At 34.7% G+C, this 27,803-nt stretch overlaps 5 protein-coding genes and 1 non-coding gene across 10 annotated transcripts; 1 reads left to right on the top strand and 5 right to left on the bottom strand.

The window, feature by feature from the left end:
- Window positions 1-5,203: 5,203 nt before the first annotated feature.
- LOC105643415 (RNA binding protein) lies at window positions 5,204-6,061 on the bottom strand. Its single transcript, XM_012228530.4, has one exon. It carries the CDS (start codon window positions 5,947-5,949, stop codon window positions 5,386-5,388), a length of 564 nt encoding a protein of 187 aa, XP_012083920.1. The 5' UTR covers window positions 5,950-6,061; the 3' UTR covers window positions 5,204-5,385.
- A 743-nt stretch (window positions 6,062-6,804) lies between these two features.
- Window positions 6,805-8,084, bottom strand: LOC105643414 (protein SRC2). The gene has a single exon (XM_012228529.4). The coding sequence runs from the start codon at window positions 7,858-7,860 to the stop codon at window positions 6,925-6,927; it is 936 nt and encodes a 311-aa protein (XP_012083919.1). The 5' UTR covers window positions 7,861-8,084; the 3' UTR covers window positions 6,805-6,924.
- Window positions 8,085-8,240: 156 nt separating this feature from the next.
- Window positions 8,241-12,453, bottom strand: LOC105643413 (PWWP domain-containing protein 1). The gene is made up of 3 exons (XM_012228528.4): window positions 12,202-12,453; window positions 10,955-12,033; window positions 8,241-10,537 (listed from the first exon to the last, which is right to left on the bottom strand). Exons 2-3 carry the CDS (start codon window positions 11,688-11,690, stop codon window positions 8,940-8,942), a joined length of 2,334 nt encoding a protein of 777 aa, XP_012083918.2. The 5' UTR covers window positions 11,691-12,033; window positions 12,202-12,453; the 3' UTR covers window positions 8,241-8,939.
- LOC105643412 (mitochondrial thiamine diphosphate carrier 2) lies at window positions 9,434-17,526 on the top strand. 4 transcript variants are annotated; one of them, XM_020683043.3, is made up of 8 exons: window positions 9,434-9,571; window positions 10,022-10,112; window positions 13,978-14,094; window positions 14,406-14,517; window positions 14,992-15,119; window positions 15,877-16,029; window positions 16,634-16,783; window positions 17,031-17,526. In XM_020683043.3, exons 2-8 carry the CDS (start codon window positions 10,068-10,070, stop codon window positions 17,247-17,249), a joined length of 924 nt encoding a protein of 307 aa, XP_020538702.1. In that variant the 5' UTR covers window positions 9,434-9,571; window positions 10,022-10,067; the 3' UTR covers window positions 17,250-17,526. The 4 variants fall into 4 exon arrangements, with proteins under 4 accessions (XP_020538702.1, XP_012083913.1, XP_012083912.1 ...); XM_012228523.4 differs by lacking the exons at window positions 9,434-9,571; window positions 10,022-10,112 and adding exons at window positions 12,928-13,080; window positions 13,415-13,588; XM_012228522.4 differs by lacking the exons at window positions 9,434-9,571; window positions 10,022-10,112 and adding an exon at window positions 12,944-13,588.
- Window positions 17,527-17,667: 141 nt separating this feature from the next.
- LOC105643411 (dynein beta chain, ciliary protein) lies at window positions 17,668-20,342 on the bottom strand. Its single transcript, XM_012228521.3, has 3 exons — window positions 19,918-20,342; window positions 19,063-19,187; window positions 17,668-18,227 (listed from the first exon to the last, which is right to left on the bottom strand). The coding sequence occupies exons 1-3, from the start codon at window positions 20,078-20,080 to the stop codon at window positions 17,943-17,945; spliced, it is 573 nt and encodes a 190-aa protein (XP_012083911.1). The 5' UTR covers window positions 20,081-20,342; the 3' UTR covers window positions 17,668-17,942.
- Window positions 20,343-20,789: 447 nt separating this feature from the next.
- On the bottom strand, window positions 20,790-26,197 carry LOC105643409 (uncharacterized). 2 transcript variants are annotated; one of them, XR_005178584.2, is made up of 4 exons: window positions 26,040-26,197; window positions 25,780-25,830; window positions 23,599-24,438; window positions 20,790-22,937 (listed from the first exon to the last, which is right to left on the bottom strand). It is a non-coding gene; the product is annotated as an uncharacterized LOC105643409 (transcript). The 2 variants fall into 2 exon arrangements; XR_016321777.1 differs by lacking the exons at window positions 25,780-25,830; window positions 26,040-26,197 and adding an exon at window positions 25,350-25,629.
- Between the last annotated feature and the right edge of the window lie 1,606 nt (window positions 26,198-27,803).

Below are 27,803 nucleotides of genomic sequence, written 5' to 3'. Positions count from 1 at the left end.
TATTTACTTCTCTTGCTTCAACTTTTAGTTTTCAATCTAGGGTTATATAATTATGATACATACAACTTTATACAATTGCATCGATAAACTCGAATATAGATTAAAGTTATAAATTACTTTAAACCAAATGATCTATAATTACATTATAAATGATTCAATATAAAAAATCTTATGTCGAACAATTTTAAAACACATATGATAATAAAAAAACTTTTCGTTCACTCTATATAACACATATATAAATCTTAAACTTTAATCATTTTTAACTTTTTCTGTAATTTTCTCTAACCTAAGCATCAATCTTTCTCAATTTTCTTATTGATTACATCGTCGTAGATCACCCAGAAAGATCATTGACAACATCAAAAAATAATTTTAGCTTAAAGAGAGATTAATCAGCTATATCCTTGTGTGTTTTGCAAATTTGTGAAATGAAAATATCTAGAAAAAAGCAGAAGAATAGGAAATGTCGATGGAGGAGCAAACAACAACTACTTGAAATGCCGAAAAAGCTACTATAAGATTCTGGCACCCAATTTTACCAGCCGAATCAAAGTTGATGCATTTAGTGTAGGGCTTTAGGGCACATTCTATCTTTATCAAGAACCCATTGTGCCCTAATCTTGTAATGCGCATGGTCCTCGCGAAGAAGACTTCTCCTCATCAAACCCAACACTTCTACCCTAATTCTTTTCTTTCTTACAAGCTTTCTGCTCCATTGGTTAAATTATTTTATGTCTTCTTCACTGTTTATTCCTTTCGATCTTTTTTATTACTGGACCATTTACTGGCTTTCTGTTTTTCCATCTTTTTCTCGAGATCTTTCATTGCATATTCTGCTTTACTTGAAAATGAAATTAATTTTTTTAGGAAAAATTGCACAGCTGTTTGACTTTACGCTCTAATTGGTATAAATGAATTCAAAATATGAAATTCATTTATAAATAAATTCTTTTCTATGTTTGGAATAAATTTATTTATTTTTATTTTTTAAAATACTCTTGGCATAATAATTTTTAAAAGACTAGACCGATCAAATTTTCATCTGTTTAAATTTGTGGAGTTCATTTAGAAATTTCACATTTTTTTTTTTTAGAATTTAATTTAGTTATATCCAAATCCATAGAATAAGAATTTAATTCTTCAGTTTTTTCATACTAAACACAAAATTTTAAATTTATAAATAAATTCTACAAAATTTTGTGAAATTTAATTATTCCAAACAACGGATTAAAGAATATGTTCCTATATACAAAATGGTAGCTAGTTTCTTCTAAAGATGTTTGAAACGAATGTCTCATGATAATGACTAAATTGACTATTATGATATATTATGATTTACAATATTCAGATTTAATACAAATTTTCAGTAGAAGTTCAAAACAAAATAAACTTTTCTTATATTTTTTAGACACGAGATTATTCGTAATTGTCAATTTTTTCTAGATTGAATCTTTGAGAGATTATTGTTCAAGAGTACCTTACTATTCGAGCCAATTCAATTAAGTATATTATATATTAATAATATTTTTGTAATCATATATATCTTCTTTCTTGAAAAGAAGCTTCTATATATTTCTATGCTTATGTAAAATATTGGTTACCCACGGAAGGAATATATATTGGAATTGTTGGAACTTACATGACGTACATAGGTTTTTCTTTTCCTTATAAGCAGTTGATGTAGATAGTTATTTACGTATATATATGCATGAGGTGGCAAACAGAAAAATTTTCCACCTCATAGTTTATGTCCTCCTGGGATAGCGATGATTCTTTATATCCCACAAATCTTCTTTGAGGTTATACGACATGCCAAATCAGCTTTCTATTTTTCTTCTTTTGTAGTCCCCAATCCAAATAGACTCTAACCTCTTACACACAAACATAAATATTCATATGCTTCAAAAAACATAGGTTAGAATTATTCTAGGCTCCACAACAATATTATTACACACATTCTTCAACTACATGCCCATGTGATTGCCTCATGTCCCTTGGAAATTCAGACCAACAAAAAGTAATTTTGAACTTCTACATTTAACCAGGCAAGACATACTACACATCGTTTCACGTCCATTCATTTTAAGTTTATATGCTTTTCTTTCTTAACCTCTTCTTTTTTGAAGAAAAAAGAACCGATCCATCTTAATCACTAAAGCACATTGTTTTCTTTCCTTTTCCAATGGTAAATTTCTACTTGTATATCTATATATAGCTAATCAGGATTTTCATTTTTGTTTGCACGCGTGTTTTTATACTCGTATCAGGATAGTATTCAGGTAAAATAATAGCGATATTAGATTTTGAAATCTTTGATATTATTGGTAAAATTCACTTTATGATATAATCTATTTTTATTGATCTAATCACCGCTGATTAAAGCTAGTTAGGGTTTTATTTATATACACCTATAATTAATAATTAGTCACGTTTTATTATATTTTTTTAAAATAAAGAATCATGTAATTTATTAAGGTGAATATCAAAGATATTATGTCAAGGATAATTAATTAATTAATACATAAAATTAAACCTATACATATTCGAGTAAAATGAAGCTATTCTCTCTCATTTATAAGGACAAGAAGAATACTTGTTTGAGAATATGGGCGGCTAATCATTAATTAAGTTAGATTAATTACATTAAAAAAAAAACGTTTTTAGACATGAAAAGACTACGTTAATGTATTAATAAACATCTTTAACCTAACTTTTCTCCATACATATTCAAAACGCAAGAGAGTGAGTGCGTTGCATACAAAATATATAAATGGAGTATAAGAATAATCCAAGGTTGAGAATTTAGACTCTTGCCCATATAAATATACAATGATATTAGATAAAAGATAGATATTCTTGACCGTACATTTCTTAATCATAGGTTTTTTTTTTTTTTTTTTTTTTCCTTACAAGTGTCAAATATAATCCTACTTGCATCGCGTCAGATTTTTAAAGAGAAAGCGTTCCGAGCAGGGAATAGTTCATTCTACTTAGACTAAATCCCGTTGATAATTGGTGGATTCTTTATTTTTATATTAGGAGGGAACTGGATGCCAGTAGGCCCAAAGAATGCAATGACACACTTAATAATTATACTTATATGCAAATGAAAGAAGAAAAATTCTTTCTCAAAGTGGGTTTCAAGAAAATTATCCATCTTAATCTAAAATTGAGTATCTTTAAACTAAATTAATTACGTATGGCCCTATGTCGTCTCTAATTGTACATGAACTTATTCGATCTCCACCAATATCGGTTTAAAATATTGTAATAAAAAAACTAATTTGGTTCATTAAAAGTTGGAATGACATTTGTTTTATTAATTATTTTTTTTTCCTTAATGGTATACTAATTAATTATTGAAGAGGAAGAGAGATCAATTGGGTACGTAGGGAATAAAATTAAAGCTAAAATTAGAATGATTTTAATTCTTATCTAGCATTAAGTTTATGCCTAACTGAGAGATGGAATGAGGCCATATACACTTATACAAAGAATAAAGTGCTAAAACATTTGGAATGAAGGATCAATTCCTTCTTAATAACAGCAAATGAAGTTTTAATTCCTGTTCACGTTCTATGATTCCTTGAAAATGACTTCATTAATTTTTTCTAATCATGCATTTATATACTTAATTAATTGAGTTTACAATCCTTCAATCATTTTTAGATGTGAATTGGTTAACGTAATACTTGGATAACTTTATCCCAAAATCTTAACTAAAATGCCACTACACCATAAATCATCCATTTAGAACCGTTGATTCCTGATCTTTATTTTATTATTATTATTATTATTTTTTATGCCTTTTTTTTCATCCTTCTTTGATACTTTGTATTACTTGAACAGAATGCCATGGCAACCCTTGTGTTTTTATCGTTTTTATAAACATTTCACAGCTTGTTCGTATTAGCGCATCGGCTGTAGTGGTATCATAGTACCCTCTCGCGGTACTGATCGGGGTTCGATTTCACGGATTTTCAGATTAAAAGGCCTACTTTAACAAACAAAGCCCAACTACTACACGGCCCATTACAGTAATACTACACGGCCCATTACACCTTAATTGAGATCGACATTGCACCAATATACGGCCCATTATACCTTAATTGAGATCGACATTATACGGCCCGTTATACTATTCACCTGTTTTACCATAAAACCAACAATGGAAGTCTCGAGGATCCCTGTTATTGAACATTGCATCCATGGCCTCCCTAAATAAATATTTCTAAAAGAAAAGCGCCGACCATTTGAGCCACCAATTTTACATTGTGCATACAATTTCATTAAAAACAGATCACCCTTACCATACTATTAACTAACTTTTAACACATTGAAGATAAGCATATAAACAAAAAGAATCCTGCACCAATATGAGCTCACTATCATAATTTTCCTACTGCTCTACGACACCATGGGGCTTTCAATCTTAGACTTGTACGGCCAAATAACATAACAGTTTCTACATATAACTAATCATTTGTTCTTATTCATTAATGTGAATAGCTACTAAATGTGAGAAACATTTGAATTCAAACAAAATTTCATGTTATTTCTCTTGTAGCAATGATCGAAAGAAGGTGCTAGTATAAAGATGCTAGGAAACAGATAGGGTGCAGATGACGATTATCGTAACAAGAAAAAGTGTAATTCATGAAAAGAATACAAGAAATTAAATAATATAGCAGTATTTTAGTAAGAAAACCAGTTAGTAGGTTAATATACATAATGATGAAATTCAAGCAGAAAGCACAAGAAATCAAGACAAGAACTTTTGCAGCAAGGGGGGTTACATAAACTATAATTCTTAGAATGAGAACTTTTATTCCAGAAACAATATAATATAAAGAAGCATGGAACTGAGCTACCATTTCAAACCACTCAGAAGGATCCAAAAAGAGTGCATACAGAAGGAACATGCTTCCTTGAACCAAGGATTACAGTTGCATAGCCGCACAGGTAAAAACAGAGACTAAGAAATACAACAAAAAAAAGATAGAAACTAACATGTTCATCATGTTAATTATGCAAAAGTAAAGTTAACAAATAAATAGATATCCAATCAGCTTTCGAACCAATAACAATTAAATCATTCAAGCATGTATTATATAAGGAAAACAACTTCTAATTTGAAACAAACAATTGAAGAACATAAGAGAATGGCTACAAGTGAAACTAATATAAACACAAAATTGAATAACAGAAAAAGGCAAGTAAGAAAGCCATTTCATCAAATTTCCAAACAAAATCATAACAACAACCTCATATTACATTCAAAATTAGACGAGACACACTTAATTCAACTAGCATGTCTCTACAACCAAACACCAACCCATATTCGAAGACCCTCCTAAAACCACCTAAAGACACTCAATTCTCTTAAAGCTCATCCTCCATCCTCAAATACTCACCAATATCAGATTGGTGATGCACCACTATTCCATTAGGATCCAATTTCCTGCAATCCTGGGTCGATCTTGCTGCAGTACCAAACCCTAACGGCACATCAGACATAGAGAATACCACAACCCCGTCATTTTTCGAAATACTGTCAGTAATCCTCCCCAATCCACCTTTCAGTACATGATTTCCATACAAAAACGACATCTCGGATGTGGGTTTCAGCCAAACTTTGTGTTTAGCATTGGCAGCCAATAGATTCAAGGCCTGAATCGTCAAGTGAAAGCTACCTCCATGCGTGAATTTGCCTATGCAAGTACCCAGAGAGGCCAAATTCTTACGGCTAATGTTCGTAGCTCTCTTCACTAAAGACTCACTGACATAGTATACCTTGTTCTTCTGGAGCCTGAAGCAGTAGCGACCAGGATTCGGGTCAGGTCCTTCATGGGAAGGGTTCTCGACGATGTTCTTGAGATTGTTGCCAGTGAAATTGTGTAGCTTCTTGAAAACAGCCTCCGTTTCAGTCTCGTCCAAAGGCCTCATCTTGATTCTTTGAAGGGACGATTGGAGGAAAAATCAATGACAAATTAGAGGAAAGGAGTTAATTAAAACGAAGCAACGAAATTTGTCAGCTTTGCATTTTAGGGTTTTGGGGATCAAAACCCTATTTTTGAAACAGGGAAAGCTTATTTGGAGTGGGCTTTTAAAGAACTAAGCCCAGATTTTAATCGTCTAACTTACTTGTGTGAGCCCGTTGGCATGTCCAAACCATTGGCAAACCGGGCCGCCCGTCGTTGGACTACCGTGAAATATAAACGGTCTCACCCGCGTGTCCTATTGTTGTCCTTCAGCGATGGGATTCCTTAACTCGTAATGATAGTCCCTCGAGTAGGACGGTAGGAGAGAGTGCAAATGGTTGGTTGGATGAAAATCGAATTGAACCGATCAAAATATATAATTTGTTTTTGATTTTTTGAAACATTAATAGAATCAAATCAATTATTTTATATAATTAAATCAAATCAATTATCTTGATTGCCATGGCTCGGTCATGTTACGGTGTAAATAAAGAAAAGCTCAAGTCTTGAATAATTTGCTTGATGTAGTTGAACAAGAAATAGACAGCTTGTTCCATCTGCTATTCTTGCCGGAATTGTTATTTCCTGTTTGTCTTTTGTCCGCCGGTGAATGGTGCAAGTTTTTCTAGAACGAGCCTTTCTTTTATTTTCTTGGTAATAAAGTAGCATCACATAGAAACTTTGAAGAGAATATTCTAATTCTGAACTCAAAAAGTGGTATCCACTTTGGAAGATTCGCCTCTGTCGTGTACGCAATAAAGAAGGGGAAGTAATCAGAAAAGTGCAGCGTCTTAGATTAATTAAGACTGAGATGAGATCATTAAGGAGAAAATATCCAGATTCTTAAAAGACAAAATCCATCATTTATTCTACACCAACCATTAACATCCCATAAGATAAGTCTGACAAAAACATTAACAAGAAGAAAAAATTGAGAGAATCAAAATCCACCGGCATCATCAAATCCTGCATCATACCCAGCATCATAAGATGCAGCATCAGACACCATATCTCCGATCAAAAGCCCACCAATTGCTCCTCCTAACAAGCCAGCTCCCAATCCCATTCCAAATTTGTTCTTCTTTGCCGGTTGTTGCACTGGTTGATATCCATATCCAGCCTGAACCGGTGGATACCCATAACCTGCGGGTGGAGGCGGCGGCGGGTATCCATGTCCTGGCGGATGAGCTTGTTGTGGGTATCCAGCATATGGCTGTGGCAGCGGCGGTGGATATCCAGCATATGCAGGTGGTGGTGGATATCCAGCATATGCAGGTGGTGGGTAACTATAATTTGCCATTGGTGGGACTGGATCGCTTGGTGGTGGAGGTGGATAAGGCCCAGGAGCACCATAAGGTGCTGAACTAGAGCCAATCCCAGCAGGCGGCGGAGCAGGATATGCAGTGACTGGTTGGTTGGCCTTTTCGCTCACTTTTTCAGGTCCTGAGACAATAGCCTTCTCACTAAACTTATAAGAAAAATTTAACTGACCTTTAGGCTTTCCTGATGGCTTCCTGACCTGATAACTAACAAATTGCATAGATTTTCCATCTCCCATGGTTTCCAATAACTCCTTGATTGGGACGTTGACTTCACCAATATCTTTATCACCAAGGGCACGCTCACACCGGAGATTGATCACAAGGATTAGGCGGTTTTGCTGAGCTGGTGCCTCCAAGATTGTGAATTTGGCAGGGAAATTCCAAGTAGGGTTGGTGCCGCCGTCGTGATCAACAGGGGTTTTGATCTTTTGTTTGGGTTGTTGTGAGTCGCCTGAGATTGAAACAACAGCGTAGACGTCCATTTTGGAGAAGAGGTTGACATCTTTGAGATCTTTAGCGGAGATCAAATTGATCTCTAGAGTTCTTTGCTCCATGTTAGGTATGCGAGACGGAGAAGAAGAGGGAGGGAGGGAGGGAGTAAGTTGTTGAAGAGTCTTGCAAACTTTTTCTACGCAATTGGGTGTTTAATAAATGAACAGTTTACAAAACTTGCGTCAACCGTCATGCCATTGGCCGTGACTTTTGGGACAAAATTGTCATTATCGAATTAATAGCACTAATTAATGGGCTTCTAATGTCACCTCGGAGAGGAGATTTCATTCTTCCGATTCTTATTTTCTTTTTTCTTTTTTTTTTTTCTTTTTGAAAGAAAAAATGATTCCGAGTTTATTCCATTTCCACATTGACCAGGCTCATATTCAAATAAAAAGAAAGTTCTAATATTCAATAACTTATTCTTTTGTGTTTTCCACAATTGCATATGAAATTCCACAGAACAAGATAATATGAAAATCTCCACATAGGCAAAACCAGGACAAAGTCAAATAGTTTCATAGTGAAGCATTTTGCATAAAATTTTCATATGGTATGTGGACACAGTATAATGGAGAAATGAGAAGAACTGTCCACAACTAAATTTGAGAAACAGTGATGCATCTGTATACCAACTATCTGTATCCTTCTATGGTATGTTCATCTCCTCAATTTAAGAAGCTCTCTAAAGTGAAGTTTCAAAACAAAAAAGGTCATTCTTTTCCTAAGTGTGCATCGTATTCATCATTTCTGTATACTATAGCATGTTGGGATATCCTCCCAAGTCCCACATCGAATAAAAAGGAGAAGAGATATAATGGTTCAAACCCAACCCATTAGTATGAGGCTTTTTGAAAGGTACCCGAAAACAAATCCGTGAAGGCTTGGCCCAAAGCGGACAATATCATACTAGTGGTTGGATGAGTTGGATGGGGGTGGGCGCAGTCCCATCATAGCAGTAGTGTTCATCAGAGATGGTATGGCACATACACTGACAAACTCTTCAAATCAGCAAGAAGCAAGAACGTTGTCTCACCTTATGAGAAGGTCTAAGATGGCACTAGAGACATCAACGTTCTGCTTGGTAAGCTGCTTTTGATTGTTCTTTTCCTTATCTTGAAGATGCCTCTCATTACAAGCTTCAACAAATTTGCAGATCAAGATTTGAAATCCAATAAGAGTGTGGAAGCCAAGGAGGTAAAGGAAGTACAACCTTCTTCAAGTTATTTTCATTATCATCATGGGTTCCTTGGGAAGATGAAGAGGTAATATTTGGATGATAATCACTTTGGACAACTCTATTGACTGCTGGTTGCTCATCCCCGTGATTCCCATCCCCACTACACATAAAATTTACATGCAGATTGCCCCCAACACCCTTGGTAAAAAATTCTTCATCTGCCTGTGCGTTCTTTAGACATGATTTTGAATGGACTGCTGGAAGATGCTGCTTCCCAGGAGCAGTACTCCTTGATTCAGTAGAGTAGCTAGTGCTTATAGATGTCAATTGTGGAATCTTGCTGGAAGTTGCCTCTAAAGACTGCTTGCTTGATTTAGGTAACGCTGGGGCTGGTACTTGCAGGACTTCCACATCATAGAGTACTTTTACGTCTCCAAAAAGGGATGCTTTTTGAACTGCATATCTTCGTGCTACTTGAGCATCAGATTCATATTTGAATATAACACGGCATGTTGAGGATTTCCAAAACACACGAGGAGGGTGCTCGAAAGGTCCGAAACGTGCAAATCTAGCTTTCAGCTCTGAAACTGAAGGTAATATTGACTGGGGAGGAAATTGAATCAGTAGCACTGAAGGTTTTGCTACCCTTTTCAAAGTTTCAGGCTTCTCAAGTGAGCTTTTAGTTGGCTTTTCTCCCATTGTCACATCTATATCTTTTGCATTTGTCCCTTGAGATTTCAAAGACTTCTCCTTCCTGATCTTCTTCTTTGTCGACAGTGACATCAGCTCACTCAGATTTTTCAATTCCTCAAAAGAAATCTTTTCTGCATCAGATTGAGAAACTTCCCACCTAATATTTGCACAAATTTCTGGTCTACATAATGCTTCATTGTGTGTGATTTCAAGGTGTTCATGTAGATGCTCCATTTCTGATTCTAACTTGGATTCTTGCTTTGTCTTTCTAATTTTATTTGCCACAACTACTTTTTCAGTAGTCAAATACTCATGGGTTCGTCTAAGTTCTTTTTGCCTTTTATCTACAGCATCACTACCAGTTACAAGAACTTCTCTCCAAAGTCTGGAATTTGAATGAGTTGCTGTTCCGCCATCTACTTGCACGTGTTGCGTTCCAAGGTAATTTGATAATCTTGACTGATTCTGTTCAAGATTTTGTGATCTGTTAACTAGATTGGCACAATTTAGGTCATAGTCAGTTCTAGCATCAACTAGGCCACTTCCCTTAAGCATTGATCTCTTTTTCACACAGCCGAAATTGAAATTTCTTTCTCTTTGGCACAGAAACTCTGTTTTCTCAGGAAGAAGTGCATCTATCTTTTGTAAGACAAGATTTCCACCTCGAATAGATGATTTCTTAACTGATGAACTTAAAAATCCTTGTTGCCTCTGACTGCTGTAACTGGCTCTTAAAACATCCACCTTACCTTTTTCCTTATACAGATCCTTTTGTCCCTTCTGCTGGTCCTTGACCATTGCATGCCCTACACGCATTTTGCTTCTACAAACTGATGTATTGATATCAACTGATTCCTTTAAGGAAGCTGCAAAAGGTACAAGGAAATGAAGCTTAAACAACCAAAACAAGAGGGTGCAAATGCATACAATTCGCTTAATAAGAATCAAAATAAAGTCAACATGCGATTCAATTGAAAACTCAGTTCTTATGGATGCTAAGCCTTTATTCCTGATCAAACAGCTACTCAGTGCATGCATATGACTAGGTTTATCAAGGACTACTCAGGTTTGACAGAACTGATCTTGCTATAGAGGTACGGTTGATCATAGAACTATAATTTCAAAAAAGAAAAAGAAAAATCAACATTTACATGTAGCTCCAAAACAAAAAAGAACCTAGGTGTAGCTACTGTAAAATAGTGAACCTTTTTGCCTGCTTTTATTTGAAATGTGATGCAAGACCATCAACACATTTAGTATTTGAAGTTCAAATGCCATTATACCTTCTTTATCCTGCCAAAAAAGAAATCTGGAATCCACGGGGGAAGCATGATGGACTTTCAAAGCCCCAATATTTGTCTCCTCAGAACCCTCAAATTTGGATGGTACTTTAACCAACTTCGAGTTGAAAGGGCATGATGGTTGAGCTCCAAATGCCTCAATATATGTAACGTCATAATCCTCAAATACCACTCTCAGAAAAGCAAGAACTTTAGCCACATTCTTAATCCAGTGAACATTTCTTTGGAAGTTCTTAAATGGCATTAATCCCAATTGCTTTGTAAAATTCAGCATCTCTACTGATTGAAACTCAGCTCTGGCACTCTTAACTTGCTTAATTGTATACAACCCACCAGGCCTATACCCACAAACATCAACTGTAAGGAACCCTTTAGCAGTCAATTGCCTAAAGCTTGAAGGATTCCTGCATCGACACAACAAACCAACTGCAGCTCTCCGACTGATTTCATGCTCTGCCTCTTCAACAGCCTTCACAAAACCCCTTGCATTTGTTTGCTTTGATTTCTCAACATAATGAGTATCAAAAGGGACAAGATCTTGTGGATCAAGCCACGCATAGCTACCATCCCCAAAAAAAGCAACCAAAATATGGCCATCTATCTTTGTTTCATGCATATCAGACACAGCAAACATCTCATTAAATACCTGTCCTGGCCACCATGGGTAAGATTTAATCTTCCCCCAGACCATATCTCCAAACTCATATTTATACACCATTATATTTTTTGCAACATTATCAAAATAATCACTTCCTTCACTATATCTTTCAATTTCTATCCCTACTGTTGTTCCAGTATTTGGAACCCCGAATTCCTTACTTGTTAAGCCATATACCCTGTAGCAACCACAGAACCAATTGTTCAAGAGTCAGTGTCAGAACAAACCCTGGATTCCCCAATATCTCCCTTCCTAATACATCCATTTTTAATACCAACATCACAACCACAAGCATCTTCAAACCCCATTTTCATATATTTGTACTCACACACCCAAACCCACCTCAACTTGCCAATGTCACTATCAAAATCTTTGTCAAGTAAACATTTTGAAGAGTCCTCACCTGAATAGTAGCAAATATACAAGTAAGAGATATGAATATTAAAAAAGGGTATTTTTCTACTCAAATCGCAAGCAAAACGAATGTATCTATATATAAGTGTATGTTGCACAAATAAAAATGAAAACTCGAAGTTCAAAGCTTTTTTTAGTTCAAATAGAGAACTAATACCGTTGAAATAAGTTATACTGCGGCCATTTCTTCATTATTCTACTTCATACCCGAAAATTGATGGGTTTTGATATAAGCAGAAACCCTAAAGAGAGAGAGCGAGAGAGGGATAGAGGATTGGTGTGTCTGCAACAATGCAAGGTGGCGTGTGAATTGGTGATACTGTGCACTGCACTGTAGCCTAGTGCAACGCAGAGAGCCAGAGAGTAGTATCAATAGTGTGATGCAAATTAGTACAGACCCTTTTGGTAGGCGCAATATGTGTACTCGCCTTCCTTGCTCGACATATGTACGTAGATTATTAATTTATTAATTTTGGGATGATTAACAATCCAATAGTACTTTTTTTGAATGATTTTTTTCTTTCGTAGATTCATATAATTAAATCATAACTTTACATTAATTAAATAAATTATATAATTATTTGTAAAAAGCAAACATATATGGAAAATATGTTAAAATGCATTGCATACGAGTTATACACATGGTTAAGCAATTGGTTTAATATAAATTTTATATTCAATAAAATACTTAATTTAATAATTCAGTAAAGAATTAAGATAAACAATTAATATAAAATTGAAATTTTTAAATATATATTTTATAATTTATCAAAGTAAAAAAAAAAATGTGCAAATTATATATATGTAGTAAAACATATATATAATCAAATATAAATTTGAGAAAAGGCATTCAATTTAGCAAAGAAAAAATTATGTAAATTTTCTATAAAAAAAAATATTATGTAAATAAATTTTCTGTGATTCCCTCCTCATTTTCTCGAGGCAGAGCCAGAGTCGGCAACAACAGGCAGTGCATGGAGATTTGAGATAAAAGAGGAGAGAAGAAGGGGTTGAAGGTGCACTGCTTTATTATACGGTAATGGCTTATTGACCCCAGACTCATTCTTCTGTTGTAGACATTCGTCTTTCTCTGCTCTTAACAACTACCATAAATATCTCTCTCCCTGTGAAGACGAGAAAAGCCTTTAAATAACGCGGGCGGCTAGCCAAAAAAAAGCCTTTAAATATTCGTCAATGGCGGCCTGTCTCTTTTTTTCGCTTCTCAGCTCTATCACTTTCCAATTGTTCTATCCTTTTCATCTCTCTCCGTTTACACTTTCATATTTTCACAAAATTTATTAAAAAAAAACCCTAATTCTCTCGAGTATTCAATTAATGGTTCCGACCGACTGTCTTATTTGATTGAAAAGGCGGAATCTAGGTTATAGCGTGAGCGGCTTTGCCTGAAGGGGAGGTTTTCTTTGATAATGGAGGAGCCAGGGCAGATAAAACGGGCATTAATTGATACCACTGCTGGAGCACTTTCAGGTGCTATCTCGCGCACAGTTACATCGCCTCTTGATGTTATTAAGATCAGATTCCAGGTTTTTTTTTTCGAAAATCAAATATATATGGTTCAATTCTATTTTTGTTTGTTATAATGAGTGGTTTTCTATAAGTTGCCGTAGTTGCATCTCGAAGATGCATAGTGATGCATAGTGATGTTTACTTTGAGCTGAAAGTTGTGCCAGGTGCAATTCATACTTTGTATGTACGGTTTCAGCATTGTTTAAAAAATTAGATGTTTTTTTGCAATTTTGCGTTCTCTATTACAACGTATTTTGTTTGTTGGGTTTGAAAGACTGAAACTAATCGTGTGCATTCACTTAAGGTCTTAATGGAGCCAGGCCTAACTTAGCAAAAGAATATTAATGTGAATAGACATGTTATTGGTGATGCTGAAAGACAATTTGGTGAATGCATTTGTTTGCAGGTTCAACTGGAGCCCACATCTTCATGGGCTTTGGTTCGCGGAAATATGGCTGGACCATCAAAGTACACCGGAATGTTGCAAGCAGCAAAGGATATATTTAGGGAGGAAGGTCTGCCGGTATGATGCCATTCTCTCTGCTTATTATGTTTTGGATGGATGATTTATTTAAAAGGCCTCTTTCTATTTCCACAAAGTAAATTAACCTTCTAATTTCAACTTTTGAGAGGCAGATCAAGTTAAAAACTTGACGGACGATGTTAGAATGCTAACTGCTAGTTAACTATGCTGATGCGCTTATAATTAACTGATGCTTTATGCATCCTAATACCATATCACCATTCTAAGAAGTTTCTTCAATAGAGTTTAATATTTAATATGAATAACTTGTTGTAATTCCTACCTTTTATCGAAGACCGTCCTTGTTGTAGGGTTTTTGGCGTGGCAATGTCCCAGCTTTGCTCATGGTTATGCCATACACAGCTATACAATTTACTGTTCTACACAGATTGAAAACTTTTGCAGCAGGTTCTTCAAAGTCAGGTATTTTATGAAGAATTAAGAACGGCTTTGATGTTTTAATCCCTTCTCCTTGATTTATTTATTCTGTTCAATGTCTAAAGTGGAAATGCAAAACATTAACATTAAATATTGTGTTACTGACGAGTTCATTCGCCACAACTCTCCTTGAAATCGATTTTTCTGGCATGGCACAGTATTCTCTAATACATGTTGGTGACATAAGGATCATAAGTAGTTTATGAGTTTTGTGATATCTTGACTACTGTATGCAAAATTAGGTTTTCTTTGAACTTTGTATAGAAGTATAACGTCACTAGAGTTGATTTGTCGTGTGTTTATCAGACCAGTCCGTGTAAAATTTATGTCCTGTTGTCTCTTCTAAAGATTCTAAAAGTTCATACTCTGGATGGAAAAAGGAAGAGGATATTCAAGCCTATTTGTCTGTTGTCTTAAAGTTTCTTATTTTTTATTGGCTTTTGCTTTGCTATGATGCAGAGAATCACATTCAGTTGAGTCCTTACCTCTCCTATGTCAGTGGGGCATTAGCAGGGTGTGCGGCTACAGTTGGATCATACCCATTTGATCTTCTTAGAACCATATTGGCGTCACAAGGTGAACCTAAGGTACCTGACATGACAATATGCAATAATTTGTCCAGTTTGTGTTTCAAAATCAATATTTCTCTAAGATCCTCTCTGAGATGCATTTAACAGAATCATTTCTGCTCTGGGTTTCTGTATCTCTTGCACTTATGAAGATATGTATACTGTGATTAAAAAATTATCGTCTATGATTCCAAGTTTGCACGAGTGAGACTGTTCGTGCAATAGCTTGATCATTTTTATTTTCGTAGGCACATTTTTCTCAAGTTTTCACTACCTTATATGTCTAACATCTAGTTTTTTATGTCTAACATGACATGACTGTTCATGATTGCAAATTTTCACAAGTTTTCACTACCTTATATGTCTAACATCTAGTTTTTTATTTTTGTAGGCACATTTTTCTCTATTTTTTAGTGAACGATCTCATTTCTGCTGATAGCTTGGTCACCCAGTCCATCCTGTCTTGTTTGACTCTTATTTTGTCATGGGTGCTTGTGGCTTGAATTGCAATGTGATAAATATTAATGACAATGGAAATCTGTGGAAATGATGATAGCCTCACTCTGAAGCTTAAACAATGGATTTTGCTGGCTATTGGGTCTTTTGTTGTATTAACATTTATATTTGCCATTCATTTCACTTGTTTCAGTTTCAAATACCAATTTATATCGTTCTCTCTGTTGCGAAGTTGATGTTTCTAAAGCTACCTACCTTTGAACTTTTTTTTTTTTTTTTAATTACATCCTACTGCTTGACTAATGTATGCCACTTTTAGGTGTATCCGACAATGAGATCTGCATTTATTGATATCGTCAAAACTCGTGGCTTCAGAGGTCTATATGCTGGTTTATCACCAACACTGGTTGAGATCATTCCTTATGCTGGCCTTCAATTCGGCACCTATGATACATTTAAGCGATGGACGATGGTATCACTTAAGCAAATATTCTTATCTAGGCATGGATAATATCTTCTGTGATTAGGAAACAATTGAATATTACGTCCTTAGTACATTGTTCTGATGGGGTGATGCAGTAATATAATAGATATTAGTGTTCAGACCTTCCAAAAGGTCTGCTTATATGTTTTTTCGAGATCACTTATTGTTGATTCACTCTTACCCTCTTCTGAAGTTTTATGTTCTGGTTTAAGCTCTTTTTTTACCATTCTAATAGAAATTGAGAATATATTCAAACATAAGGAAGTTTTTGCTCTTTCTAAAGAACTGCTATGTTAATGCTCTTCTGGGGAGACCCTTCTGTTTCTATAAAAGGTAGCCAGACTCGCAATTGTGATATAGAAGCAGTTCCATATTAATTTCATTGGGTTGTCATAAATATTTAGATTTAGATTTTATTTGTAGTCAAGTGGTTAAGCATTGCAACATATCCTGTTCTTGTGTTCTGGAGCAGAACTGTGTCTTAGGGAACTTCTAAAAGATCTGATAATTGTAGTTAAATGGTTGATGTTTCTTTCTGCTTATACATGCTGAGATATTTGGACTGTTATACATTTTGCTGCATCCATTGCAGGCCTGGAACCGCAACAGGTCACTTAATGCAAGCTCGATCAATGTTGGTGATAGCCTTTCAAGCTTTCAGCTCTTTGTCTGTGGTTTAGCTGCTGGGACATGTGCCAAACTTGTCTGTCATCCTCTTGATGTGGTCAAGAAAAGGTTCCAGGTATATCGCTGGACTTCTGCTGTATAATTATCTCTTCATAGATGCATTGTTCATTGTAAATTTTAGGATTTCTTAGAAATAGTTGGAGTGTCATTTTGGTTAAATGAGCTGAATTTGGTATATGGGCAATATAAGTATTAGTTGTAAATTTCTGGATGCTGAATATTTAAACTTTGGCCACTCTTAACGCGTTTCAATGAATATCAACACTAAATAGAACCTTTCAATTTTTGTTTTTCTCTGGCAGATTGAAGGACTACAAAGGCACCCAAAATATGGTGCTCGAGTTGAGCACCGTGCTTACAAAAATATGCTTGATGCTCTACAACGAATCCTGCGGGCAGAGGGTTGGGCTGGTCTTTACAAGGGCATTCTCCCGTCAACCATCAAGGCTGCACCAGCTGGTGCTGTAACGTTTGTAGCTTACGAATTTACATCAGACTGGCTAGAGTCTATTTTGACTTGAAACTAACAATATGTTTTTTTTTTTTTTTCTTGTTGCTATTTGCTTTCTGTTTTCTTAATTATTGGAGTCATCTCATTCTTTTTCCAATAATCTCCAAACAAAAGGTCCCCCCAAAGAAGGAAGTGGGCTGTCCTTATTGTTTCTTTTTGATTTAGTCATCGTAATGTATAAGCGTCTAGGTTCGTTAATTTGTAGAGCAAAGGTAGTGAAGTTAAGAATAGATACAGGGAATTTTTTTGTATTGTTTCCACAATTGACAATAATATTTATTTTTTTATACTGCGTTCATGAGATCTCAGAACTTGTTCCAGAATGTGGTGAAGTTATTGCATTTCAATTAACTGATGGGTAACGAATTATAAAATATTTACTGCTAAAACATAAGAATTGAATGTTAGATTTTCAGGTGCTCGGGGCATTAACCAATTTATGTCTGCATGAGGTTAAAATTTCATTAGAAATATCCTCGGGAAAAATACACCTACTCTATACTTGTGTGAAGGAAAACCCCACAACTAGTGTTGAATGGTACCAACAAAATGAACTTGGTCGCGACATCCTTCAATCCCCAAACATAAATTGATTATGGTACAATGATCTAACACACGCGTGGCCAACAAAAATGTATTCATGTAGCAACATTAACTCTTCATTATTTAATCATGTTAGTAATGCAAAATTGCAAGACTTTGATCACCGATAACTTTTCTGTTTGTTGCTGTCCTCCGGTGGCAGTGATACAAACTGCAAGATCTGCTGAACCTGTGCAACTTCAAGTTGAAACTTCTCAGAAATCTGGTGGATGTCCACAGGCCCATTGTGATCATCTGCTTTGCCTTGATGCAGAAGCATGAGGTGGCGCAGCTGTGCCACGTTCAGAGTTCCTGGAGGAGTAGCTCTTTCTTCATACCTATCAGAATCCGGTTTAGTGTTCCGCAGCTTTGGCATGGGCCTATTATACCTTTCTACCACAGCTGCCTGTTAACATAATCCAACAGTACTTTCAATAGATCATGTAAAAGTGAGAAGCAAGACCCCATTCACTTGGATAAAGCCTAACATGATCAAGTGGGTTTATCAGATGACTCACTAAAAATGCCAACTGGTAGCAATTCATGACATGCATGTATGTTTTTGAGTGTATTGATTTATCAAAGTACATCTAGGGATTTAGCTTTAAAATATTCCCTAAACAATTCATAGGTTTAAGTAAGCAATCTTCTTGTACTACATGCATGGAAATATATCTATTATCCCCCCATTTTCCTTCAATTTATCACTTGCGCACATTATCATTGTTTTGTTACAATTTGTCACTCAAAATTCAGTAAACATCTATTAGAGTAATACTAATATCCCTCGTGCCAAATTCCATTCAAAATCAAGTCGGAATTCTGACTTAGTCTCATAAGGATTACGGTAACAAAAAGAAATAGAAAAATCTCTCTCAAGGCGCATATGACTTGATTTTGATTGAACTAACTCATGAAGGATATTAGTGTTACTTTATTTGATGTTTAGTGACACAAATTGATATCAAAAATGATAATATGCATAAAGATAAATTGGGCGACAACAAGGGAAATTAAACCTATTATGCATACAATTTAAGAAATTTACAGAGTTGTTTCTTAATTTGATGCCTATCAGGCTGCATAATGATCAACTCATTATGATAAAAGCTAAAAAGTGGACAAAGTTTCTAGCATATTTAAAATTGACAAGTAACAATGCTTACTGGTGATAACACTTATTAATCAGGAGTTGAATAAAAGTAAATTGAAAAAGAACCATAAAAAGTCCAATAACTTACCTCACCAATCTCCAGTTTCCCTCCAGGCTTGGATCTAATTCTACCCACCATTTGACTTAGCATTGCATCAAATTGCGGATCTCGTTCTTCAAGGACATTATCAGCATTAACTTTTGGAGCATCATCTTACCCAGTGCATAAATAAAACGAACAATTTTAGTAATCCTCTTCTTCATAAGAGTTCATACATGTATACTAGTCATATATACACATGCACTAGCTGAACTTCTCACATAAACACACACAGGTACACATTTCTCTCTTCAAAAGAAAATTGTGACCAAGTACAAGTAAGGATATGTTGACTTCAATCAATTAGATATGATGGTTCAAGCAAATAGTTTAGCTAGGAGATAAAAAGTATAAGGAAGAAGAGACACTAGTGAGCAAGTGTTTATAAACAATGTTTTGGTCTCTAAGACCTCCAAGTAAATCCAAGGGAAACATTGTAGATTGTTTTTCTACCAGACACTGACTTGGTTGCAAGATGTAAAAATGTTTAATTGCGCCATAATTGCCCACTACATCACATTCAATGCGCATGAATTGATTTTAATTTCGTTCCTTCATTTTACTCAGAAACCAAACAGATCACTTGAATACAGATTTCATCCTATGGCCTTTTTTGGATGATAACATTAAGAAAAGAAAAAAAAAATGGAAGATAAAATCAATTGGCATGAGTTTTTGCCTTAGGAATACAAATAAAAGCAGCTGTAACATTTCGAATTAATATTAAAAAAACTATAAACTTCAATCTGTTATATTTTCCCCATGAATGAAGCCAAAAATAATCTTAAGTTACCCACCCAGAATTTGATACGTCTAAGAACAAGCAATGGCGTAGAAACTAACCAGAATCAATACTGTCCTGATTGTTATATTGAGTGGTTTTCCTCGAGATGTCTAACTTGTCGGTGGTGCCCAACGGAGGCCTCTGTTCACCCACGCTTTTCGGAGTCGGAGATGGATCGGCTGCTCGGATTCTACCAGATGCTCGACGAAATGCCTGACCCATTCCTCTAATTTTGTATCGTTAGAAATTTTAGTCGTTTAAGTGGGCGGACAAAAAATACTGAAAAACAATTACACACCTTGGTGGTTTTGGCCTTTGCTTTGGGGATTTTAAGTAGAAGAAAGAAGAAGAGGAAGGTTGTGTTTATGGTGTATGGTGTATGGAGAGCACACGCTGGTTAAAAGACCTTGGCTTTCAGACAGAAGCGAACCGAAACGGCCGCCACGTGGATCCCTTTAGCGTAGGCAGCGTCAACCTCCTATTTGTTCTTTTGTTTTGTTGATTCAGGTGGGTTTTATTTATTTTTATTTATTTGGAAATACCATGCCTAAACCGGTTCATGGTCTCATCCAACCAAATTAATAAAAAGAAAAATTTTTGTTAGCACGTAAATATTTTTTACCATAAAAAAAAGATAAAAAATTTGTTAGTGGTCTTATCAACTTTACTATTACTAAGTTAAATTAAATAATAATGAGTGAGATTAATGAGATAAAATACAATTATTTAAAAAAATGAGCTAAGATTTTTTATGGCCTTGCTCAAGTTTCTTACCTCACCACCATTAAGTAACTTCAAATGAAAACCACCAAAAGGAGGAAAACATATGGAGGGTATCAGTCAGATTACAGCATAGTGGAGTAGCTTCTTCGCTTTCAAAAGCTTTATCTGTATCAACAATGTCTGGCTATATTAGGCAGTTAACGCAACCTTTACAGTCAAATACCAGTTACTCAAGAATCTAACTATGAGACAGAAACAAATGAATTATTTATTCTGTCCAATGTTGTTTAAGAACTGAAATAAATAAATAAATAAATAAAAACAATTTAACTGGCAAGCCATTATTTCTCCCCATGTTGATGATTAATCCAATGCCACTGTAACCTTCAGGAAAGTTAGCATGTAAATTTATGCTGCAGAAGTTGGAAGCTGAAAAAAGATTGCTGTACTATTCATGTTATGGATATTTCAGCAGCTATAGCAGATAAAAAAGACACTAAAATTCCCATTTCTATGTTACAAAGTTGACAAATCAGCATCTGGAATCCCCTCCCCCGGCAAATGAAACCGGAAGATCGCTGAACATTTCACTGTTACTCTTACATACACCATTTTCTCTGTCTTCTCCTCTGAAATCCACCACGTCTGTACCAAAGTTTTCACAGATTCTCATTCTACTACGAGCACGCCTTGAAGGCCTTGATTCTAGTGGGAAATCATCCCTCCTACTACGCTTCTGCTTTATGCTTAAAAATCCACAGGCAAGAGCTTCTAGTGCTTTAGTGGTCAGTGGTCTGTTTCTGGTGCTTTGTCTTCGGGAATTCATGCTAGAAGGCTGCTCAGTGGTGGAATCACACGCTGATGTGGAGTTTTTCAGCATACCAGAATCATCTGGTTGTCCACTCGCTTGACCATGCTTTCTTTCTGTTGTTTCTGTCATGAAAGTTTCAGTCTCAACATCTTGAGGAATAGGTATGTTCAGATCAATCAATGTACGGGGCTGAGATTTCTCATTTGGATATTCAGCAACAGATGAGTTACTGCTAAGAGTGCACTCATCTGTAATACTAGGGCTGCCCCTGGATGAAGAACTGGTGGATGAAAACTTCGTCTGATGTGGACCCAGATGAGAGAGAATATTTTCTTGGAAATCAGAATTACTTGAAGTGCAACCAACTGAATCTTGATTTAACCGGGAATCAACTGAGGCAGCAACTGTACTGCATTTTCTTGCTGCGCGGTCACAGGCAGTTAATCTTCGTCTTCGTTTTGCAACAGGAGCTAAAAGATTCTTATTATCCGCAGGTTTTGTTCTCTTGACTGCATGACCCTTGATAGGCTTTCTTGGTTGCATGTCATCATACTTGCTAGCATTCTGTTCCTTTGGGATTTTGACCTGAACCTCAGTGAAACCTGAACCAATTATAGGACAACTCTGCTTTAAAGCATTATTTCCAAAATTTTCCCTGTCAGAAGAATTTCCTTTATCATCATTGATCTTTATGGATTTTGAGATATCAGTCTTATTCTGATCAAAACTCACATTATCAGAGGAATCAGATCCATTTGTTGTATCCTCAGAAGATTCTTCATCACTTTCTTCAGAATCACTTCTGGAGATGGAAATGTTCATCATTTCCACCGGTAAGCTTCTTAGTTCTCTCACTTTGGTCGTTTCCCCATTAACCAGACTTGTATCAACAACAGTAAACTTCATGACCTCTATGCTGCGGCTTGGAGTTCGTGGCTTGAGATAGCAATGACGTTGTTGATCAGGAAAATCTCCTTGGTCCAAAACTTTCTCATTGGTCCAACCGTTTTCGTCCTTTTTACCGCATCCTTTATCTGCTCCGAGTTCAAGCTCAAGAAGAGCTGGATCTGAAGCAACTTTATTCAGGACATCACTCACAGAATCAAAATAGTGGTTCCCTTTCACCAATTTCCTTCTTGAAAACTTCTTGATACCAGGGATGAGAAAGACCAGAGAATTTCTAGAAGCAGCAGCAAAACTATGATCATTAGGCTGCTCAGAGTGCCACCCTCTTGCAAGTAAACGAGGCCAAACAGCTTCCCAGAAAAGGTCATTTGATCGTGCTTTGCTCAAACGATAACCTCCAGTTAGGAAGTTGACAATTTCCAAGGGTGCAAGGCTGGAGCAAGCTTTGCCAACTGGTATTTCAGGACGAACAGTAGCAACTTGATTTGACCTTAAAGGCTCCATAACCATGCCGGTAAGATCTTGTTTCCCTTTGCCAATTCCCACAGCTGCAACTAGGGCATTCAATCCTACTGTAGCCTTTAAAGTGAATACATACTCATCTAGCAACATTTTCCCCTCTCCAAATGTCTTGGCAACCTACCAAGAGACCAAACTAGTAATTGAATTAAAGGAATTAATAAAGTTGATTAAGAAAAGAAGGCAAGTTTCACCAACAACAAGAACAATTTCTACCACATGTATTTTCCCTTAGGCCTTGATTTAATAGAGGGCATGTTTATTGGCAAACACTACCATGGAGAAATAACTCCAAGTTACAACAGTAAAATGAAATCATCATGGATGCAATTTTGATTGTAAAGAAAAATGAAACCTATTAATAGAGGACAGTATTATCAACAAATGAATTCTACCAAGGAAACCAACATAGCACCTCCCTACATAACCTAGGAATAAATTCAAAACATCAAGTATTTCATCTAGAGGGACATGTTTGTAGGTAAATCCTACATATATAAACATATGACTGCTCTGAAAAGAGAGAAATAAATCAGGGTAAGGCTGCAAGAAAGCAGATTCTGATTGTTAAGTGCCTTCCACATGAACCATAAATTTTGAAGATAGTGCTCAAAAATATATTTAGCAAAGGATCAATTAGTTATTTCAGCACACACATCCTGAACTGATCGATTCATACGATTATATTTTATATTCATGATTTATACGTAATCATCACATACTCATTTATTGGTCAAAGCCTCAAAGATTGCAGAACATGCAGAAATACTTCACAAAATACCTCCATCAAAGTATTTTTGCATTCCTCTGACACAAGCAAATACAAACGAGATAGCAGTTCCTGTTGAGTGGATCCTGTAAAAATCCTTTGTCCATATATACATCTTCGGCTTCTTATTTTTCGGCAGTCTGACCATCTATTGTATCTGTCAGACCTATAAAACTTACCATAATAAAATGAAAGTATATCTCCCATATTTTTGCTCCCAACAAATTTCTTTACTTGAATAAGATTTTTTCCAAAAATGTATAAACCAAGAAGAAAACTCGCCTCCTCCAAATCATTCCATATACTACCAAAAGAACCTGGAACCATTCGATAGCCTTTGCCCCCATGCTGTGGACACATTTGATTCGTCTTTTCTTCCTGCAGATCTAACTTTACAGGTTCTCTGACTTCTAAACCACCTGCTAGTGTGATGTCCGTAGGCTCAGTCTTAACTTGTAAATCACCTCCTGGAAAAATCTGTGTCTCTCTAATGCTTTCAAATTTTATAGTTTCTTTTCTATTGGGCAAGCCAATCAAATCACCAGGAAATTCTTGTGGTTCCTGTTTAGGGTTCTCCACTTCCTCCTTGATCCACATTAATGATATGGGCAATCCCACTAAAAAATCATGGGAAGTACCAATTATTGAATCATTTTCCTTCTCTGTGAGCAAGAGATAGGCAGATTCTATCATAAGAGGTGGAATTTCAACCTGGTGCTGATCTCCAATCTGAGGAAGCAGCTCAGGATCTCTATAGGCATCACTTATACCAAGAGCCTGTGCATAAAGTGATTGCTCAGTAGAATCATCTCCAATGCAATTCCAATCGTGATTCACTTGAACAGCATCCATCTGCAAAGGAGTCACAAGAAACCAAGATGGTCAATTGAATTTCAAAAGATAACAGAATAGGCAAATATCTAACTTGCATTATTACCTAAGAATAAATTTACCATGGTTTTACAAATATTGCGAACATTAAATGATTCTTATATTTTCTTTTTTCTTTTCATATTTAAAAGTAAATAATGTAGCATTTAAATATATAAGATCAAGTTTTTAAATTGAGATACAAGTATAAACAAGATGAAAAGAAAAGAACAATCTCAAATTCTTAGAAATATATCTATTCTTGTTCAACAAAAAAAAAATTCATCTTTCTATGAAAACTAAATAGTTTTTCAGTATGCAAAGATTATTTTAAAATAATATAATAATTTTGTTCATATCTATAATTTGCCATTACTGGAATCACATTAAAGTAGAAAGACGCCAAAGTTAAGTTATTCCTGGAGGTGAAAACCTATACAAGTCTACAACATATTCAGGTAAAAGTCTACACAAGTGCATAATAAATTTAAAAAAATAAAATAAAAATACAAAACTAGAAGCATATGATTAATGAGAAGGTTCAACTCTTGGTACGCAGAAAACACAGTAAAGTTAACCAAAACAAAAAATAAAGGAAAAAGAAAAAGATAAAAAGAATCAGACTCATAAATGAGAGATACAGTAACTGATATCTAAGAAATCAGCTTTAACTGTCAATTTCAATTAGTGGCCTAAAAAATTAATTAACTTTAAAAATTTATTTATTTATAAAAATTAATTAAACATGCAGTAATTTAAAAATTTTAATTAAAAAAAAAAAAAATACTTCTCAGCAAATTGGACATGCTAAAAAATATTTGCATAAATGAAACACATATTTCTATACAGGAAGGGAAAAAAAATCGCCAACAGTATTGTTCGAAATCACCAACCCCACAAAAGCAGAAGCAAAAAGAGCACCGAAGGTAGCTATCGAAACTCAAGTAATCAACCCCAGATCCATTCGCGAAGCAAAACCAAAGTACCAAACGGCGAAACAACAAAAACTCGAACTTTCCATCGAAACATAATGACCCATTAATCACATTTATCTCTTAAACCAATTCCCAACCAAACAAGAACACTCAAAGCTAAAGAAAGGGAAAAAAAACGTAGCGATAAAAAAGAGCACGAGAAAACTACTATTACTCACTGTTGAGAATTGCAAAATGATCCAAAGAAATTTTACTTTTTTACACTGATGCAAACCGTTAATCCATATAGAGTAAACAGCATTAAATCCTAATAACAACCACAAACATGATACATTAAAAAGAAAGAAAATTTACTATATAAAATAAATAAAACGATGGATAGACATACCTCCATTGATAAAACCAAAAACCCGTCAAAACCCAAGTGCCGAGAGCCAACCTGAGAAAATGGGTTTACTTACTTACGCACCGATTGACAAGTTATAGATTAGAAATAAACAAAACGTGACCCTTTATACACACACAGTTAAGAAACATAAACATATACGCACAACAAACTATATATATATATATATATATATATATATATATATATATATATATAAACATACAGACTCAGATGGAGAAGGGATAGAAAGAGACAAGTACCTGTATTAAGAGAGCTGGGTTTTCATGGCTGCAAAGATTTAATTTTTTCGTGAAGATTTTTGAAAAATATATATATGAGGAAGAGAGAGAGCACAAGTCCTTCTCTTGCCTAGTCGCTGCTTTTAGAGAAGCGCTAAGAGGAAAATAAAATACGAACCGGAGAGAGAGAAACAGAAAGAGAGGGTGTCTGGTCCGTTTACAAGGACGAAAATGATATATCTCTACTCGCTTTTCGAGTGCGTGATGTAACAGTTCCTGAATTACGTGCCACCTGGCTTTTCAAATAAGATTCCTCCGTAGTGAGTGAAGAATAGGTGGAAAATGAACTAGTGTAGCATAGTTTTTCCTTGAATACTGACATGCCACGTGGATAGTTTAAAGCTTTTTTTTGCAAAGATTGAAAAAGTATTTTTCGTTAGATCATTTTTTAAATTAAAATTGAGTAATAAAATCTTTATACTACACTTAATTAACATTTGAATTTTTTTTATAACAAAAATTTCTAATTTTTTATAGATTATTTAATTTTATAATTACAAGTAAACTCTTGTTGTATAATTTTATTTTATTTTAAAATTAAAATCTAATTATACTTAATTATAAATTATTATAACATTGTAAAATTCATAATTCAGATAACTGTATTTAAAGAATAACATATAAATAGTTAATTATTTCTCACTATATTAAAAAAAACATAATAATACATCTTGAAAATCCTTAAAAAAGATAAGATGTGCAACATATAATTAACTATCTATTTTTTGTTAGAAACATAGCAATGTAAGTCTTTTTTAAACGGGTCTTTGCTTTATCTCAGCACACATAGATCTTATTGGTTGGTATCAACGGGTTGCACGCAAGTTAAAATAAGAGCGTCGAGGCGTAGGATTACTTAGGGGCAGCATGGTAGCTAGGAAGATAATTGACGAGTGCGTGTCACTCGCTGTAAACGAGAGTAAGAATAAAGATAGCTTTTTGAATGGATTTGTTTGTTGAAATGACAAAGCTACCCTGAATGGATTTGTTTCCTTTAAAAATATATTTATTAAAAAAAATAAAAAGGGGAGAATTTAATGATTTCAATTATTTCCTTTTGGAATTAATCGATATTAGAAGATATCTACATATACTTGGCAATTGGCAGTCGAAAATTCTTATTTAGGAAAATTTCCTGCCACGTGGAACTTTTTTGGGTTTAAACTGTCAAGTGTCTAAGCTTTGGCATGGGACTTCGCTGTGGCACTCAAATTAGGTTTGCAGACTAAAATATTGGCTACATTAATTAATTAATTAATTAATTTTTAATAATGCTCAGTAAACGTAGCTTTTTAATAAACTTTGATAATCAATAGGGTTGGATTAATAAAAAATAGACTGCAATTTCAAAAGAATTTTACTTATAAAATTAAGAATTTAAAATTTGAAATCACCATTATTATTTATTCTTTGAAATGACAAAAAAATTTTATTTTAATTAAATTCAAATTTATGGTTTTTTTTTAATTTCAATTGTATAATTTTAAATTTCCTTTCTCAAAAAAAAATTGTATAATTTCAAATTGATGTCATCTCTAATTAAATTAAAAGGGTATAGATTAAATTTTTTAAAATTGTGAACGTATCGTAGATTTTTTATTTTGGCACAATAAATATTTCTATTGGTATTTTTTTTTTTGGCAATTAATTTTGATCCTTGAAGCACATTTTATTTATTAAATAAAACAATATAATTATTGTCCCTTTTTTTTCTTATTGAGATAT

Source organism: Jatropha curcas, chromosome 7 (genome assembly GCF_041381405.1).
Source record: "Jatropha curcas cultivar XTBG-Jc1 chromosome 7, XTBG_Jcur_1.0, whole genome shotgun sequence".
NCBI lineage: Eukaryota > Viridiplantae > Streptophyta > Magnoliopsida > Malpighiales > Euphorbiaceae > Jatropha > Jatropha curcas.
Note: the sequence above shows the minus strand (reverse complement) of the source record. Positions and strands in the feature narration are given on the sequence as shown.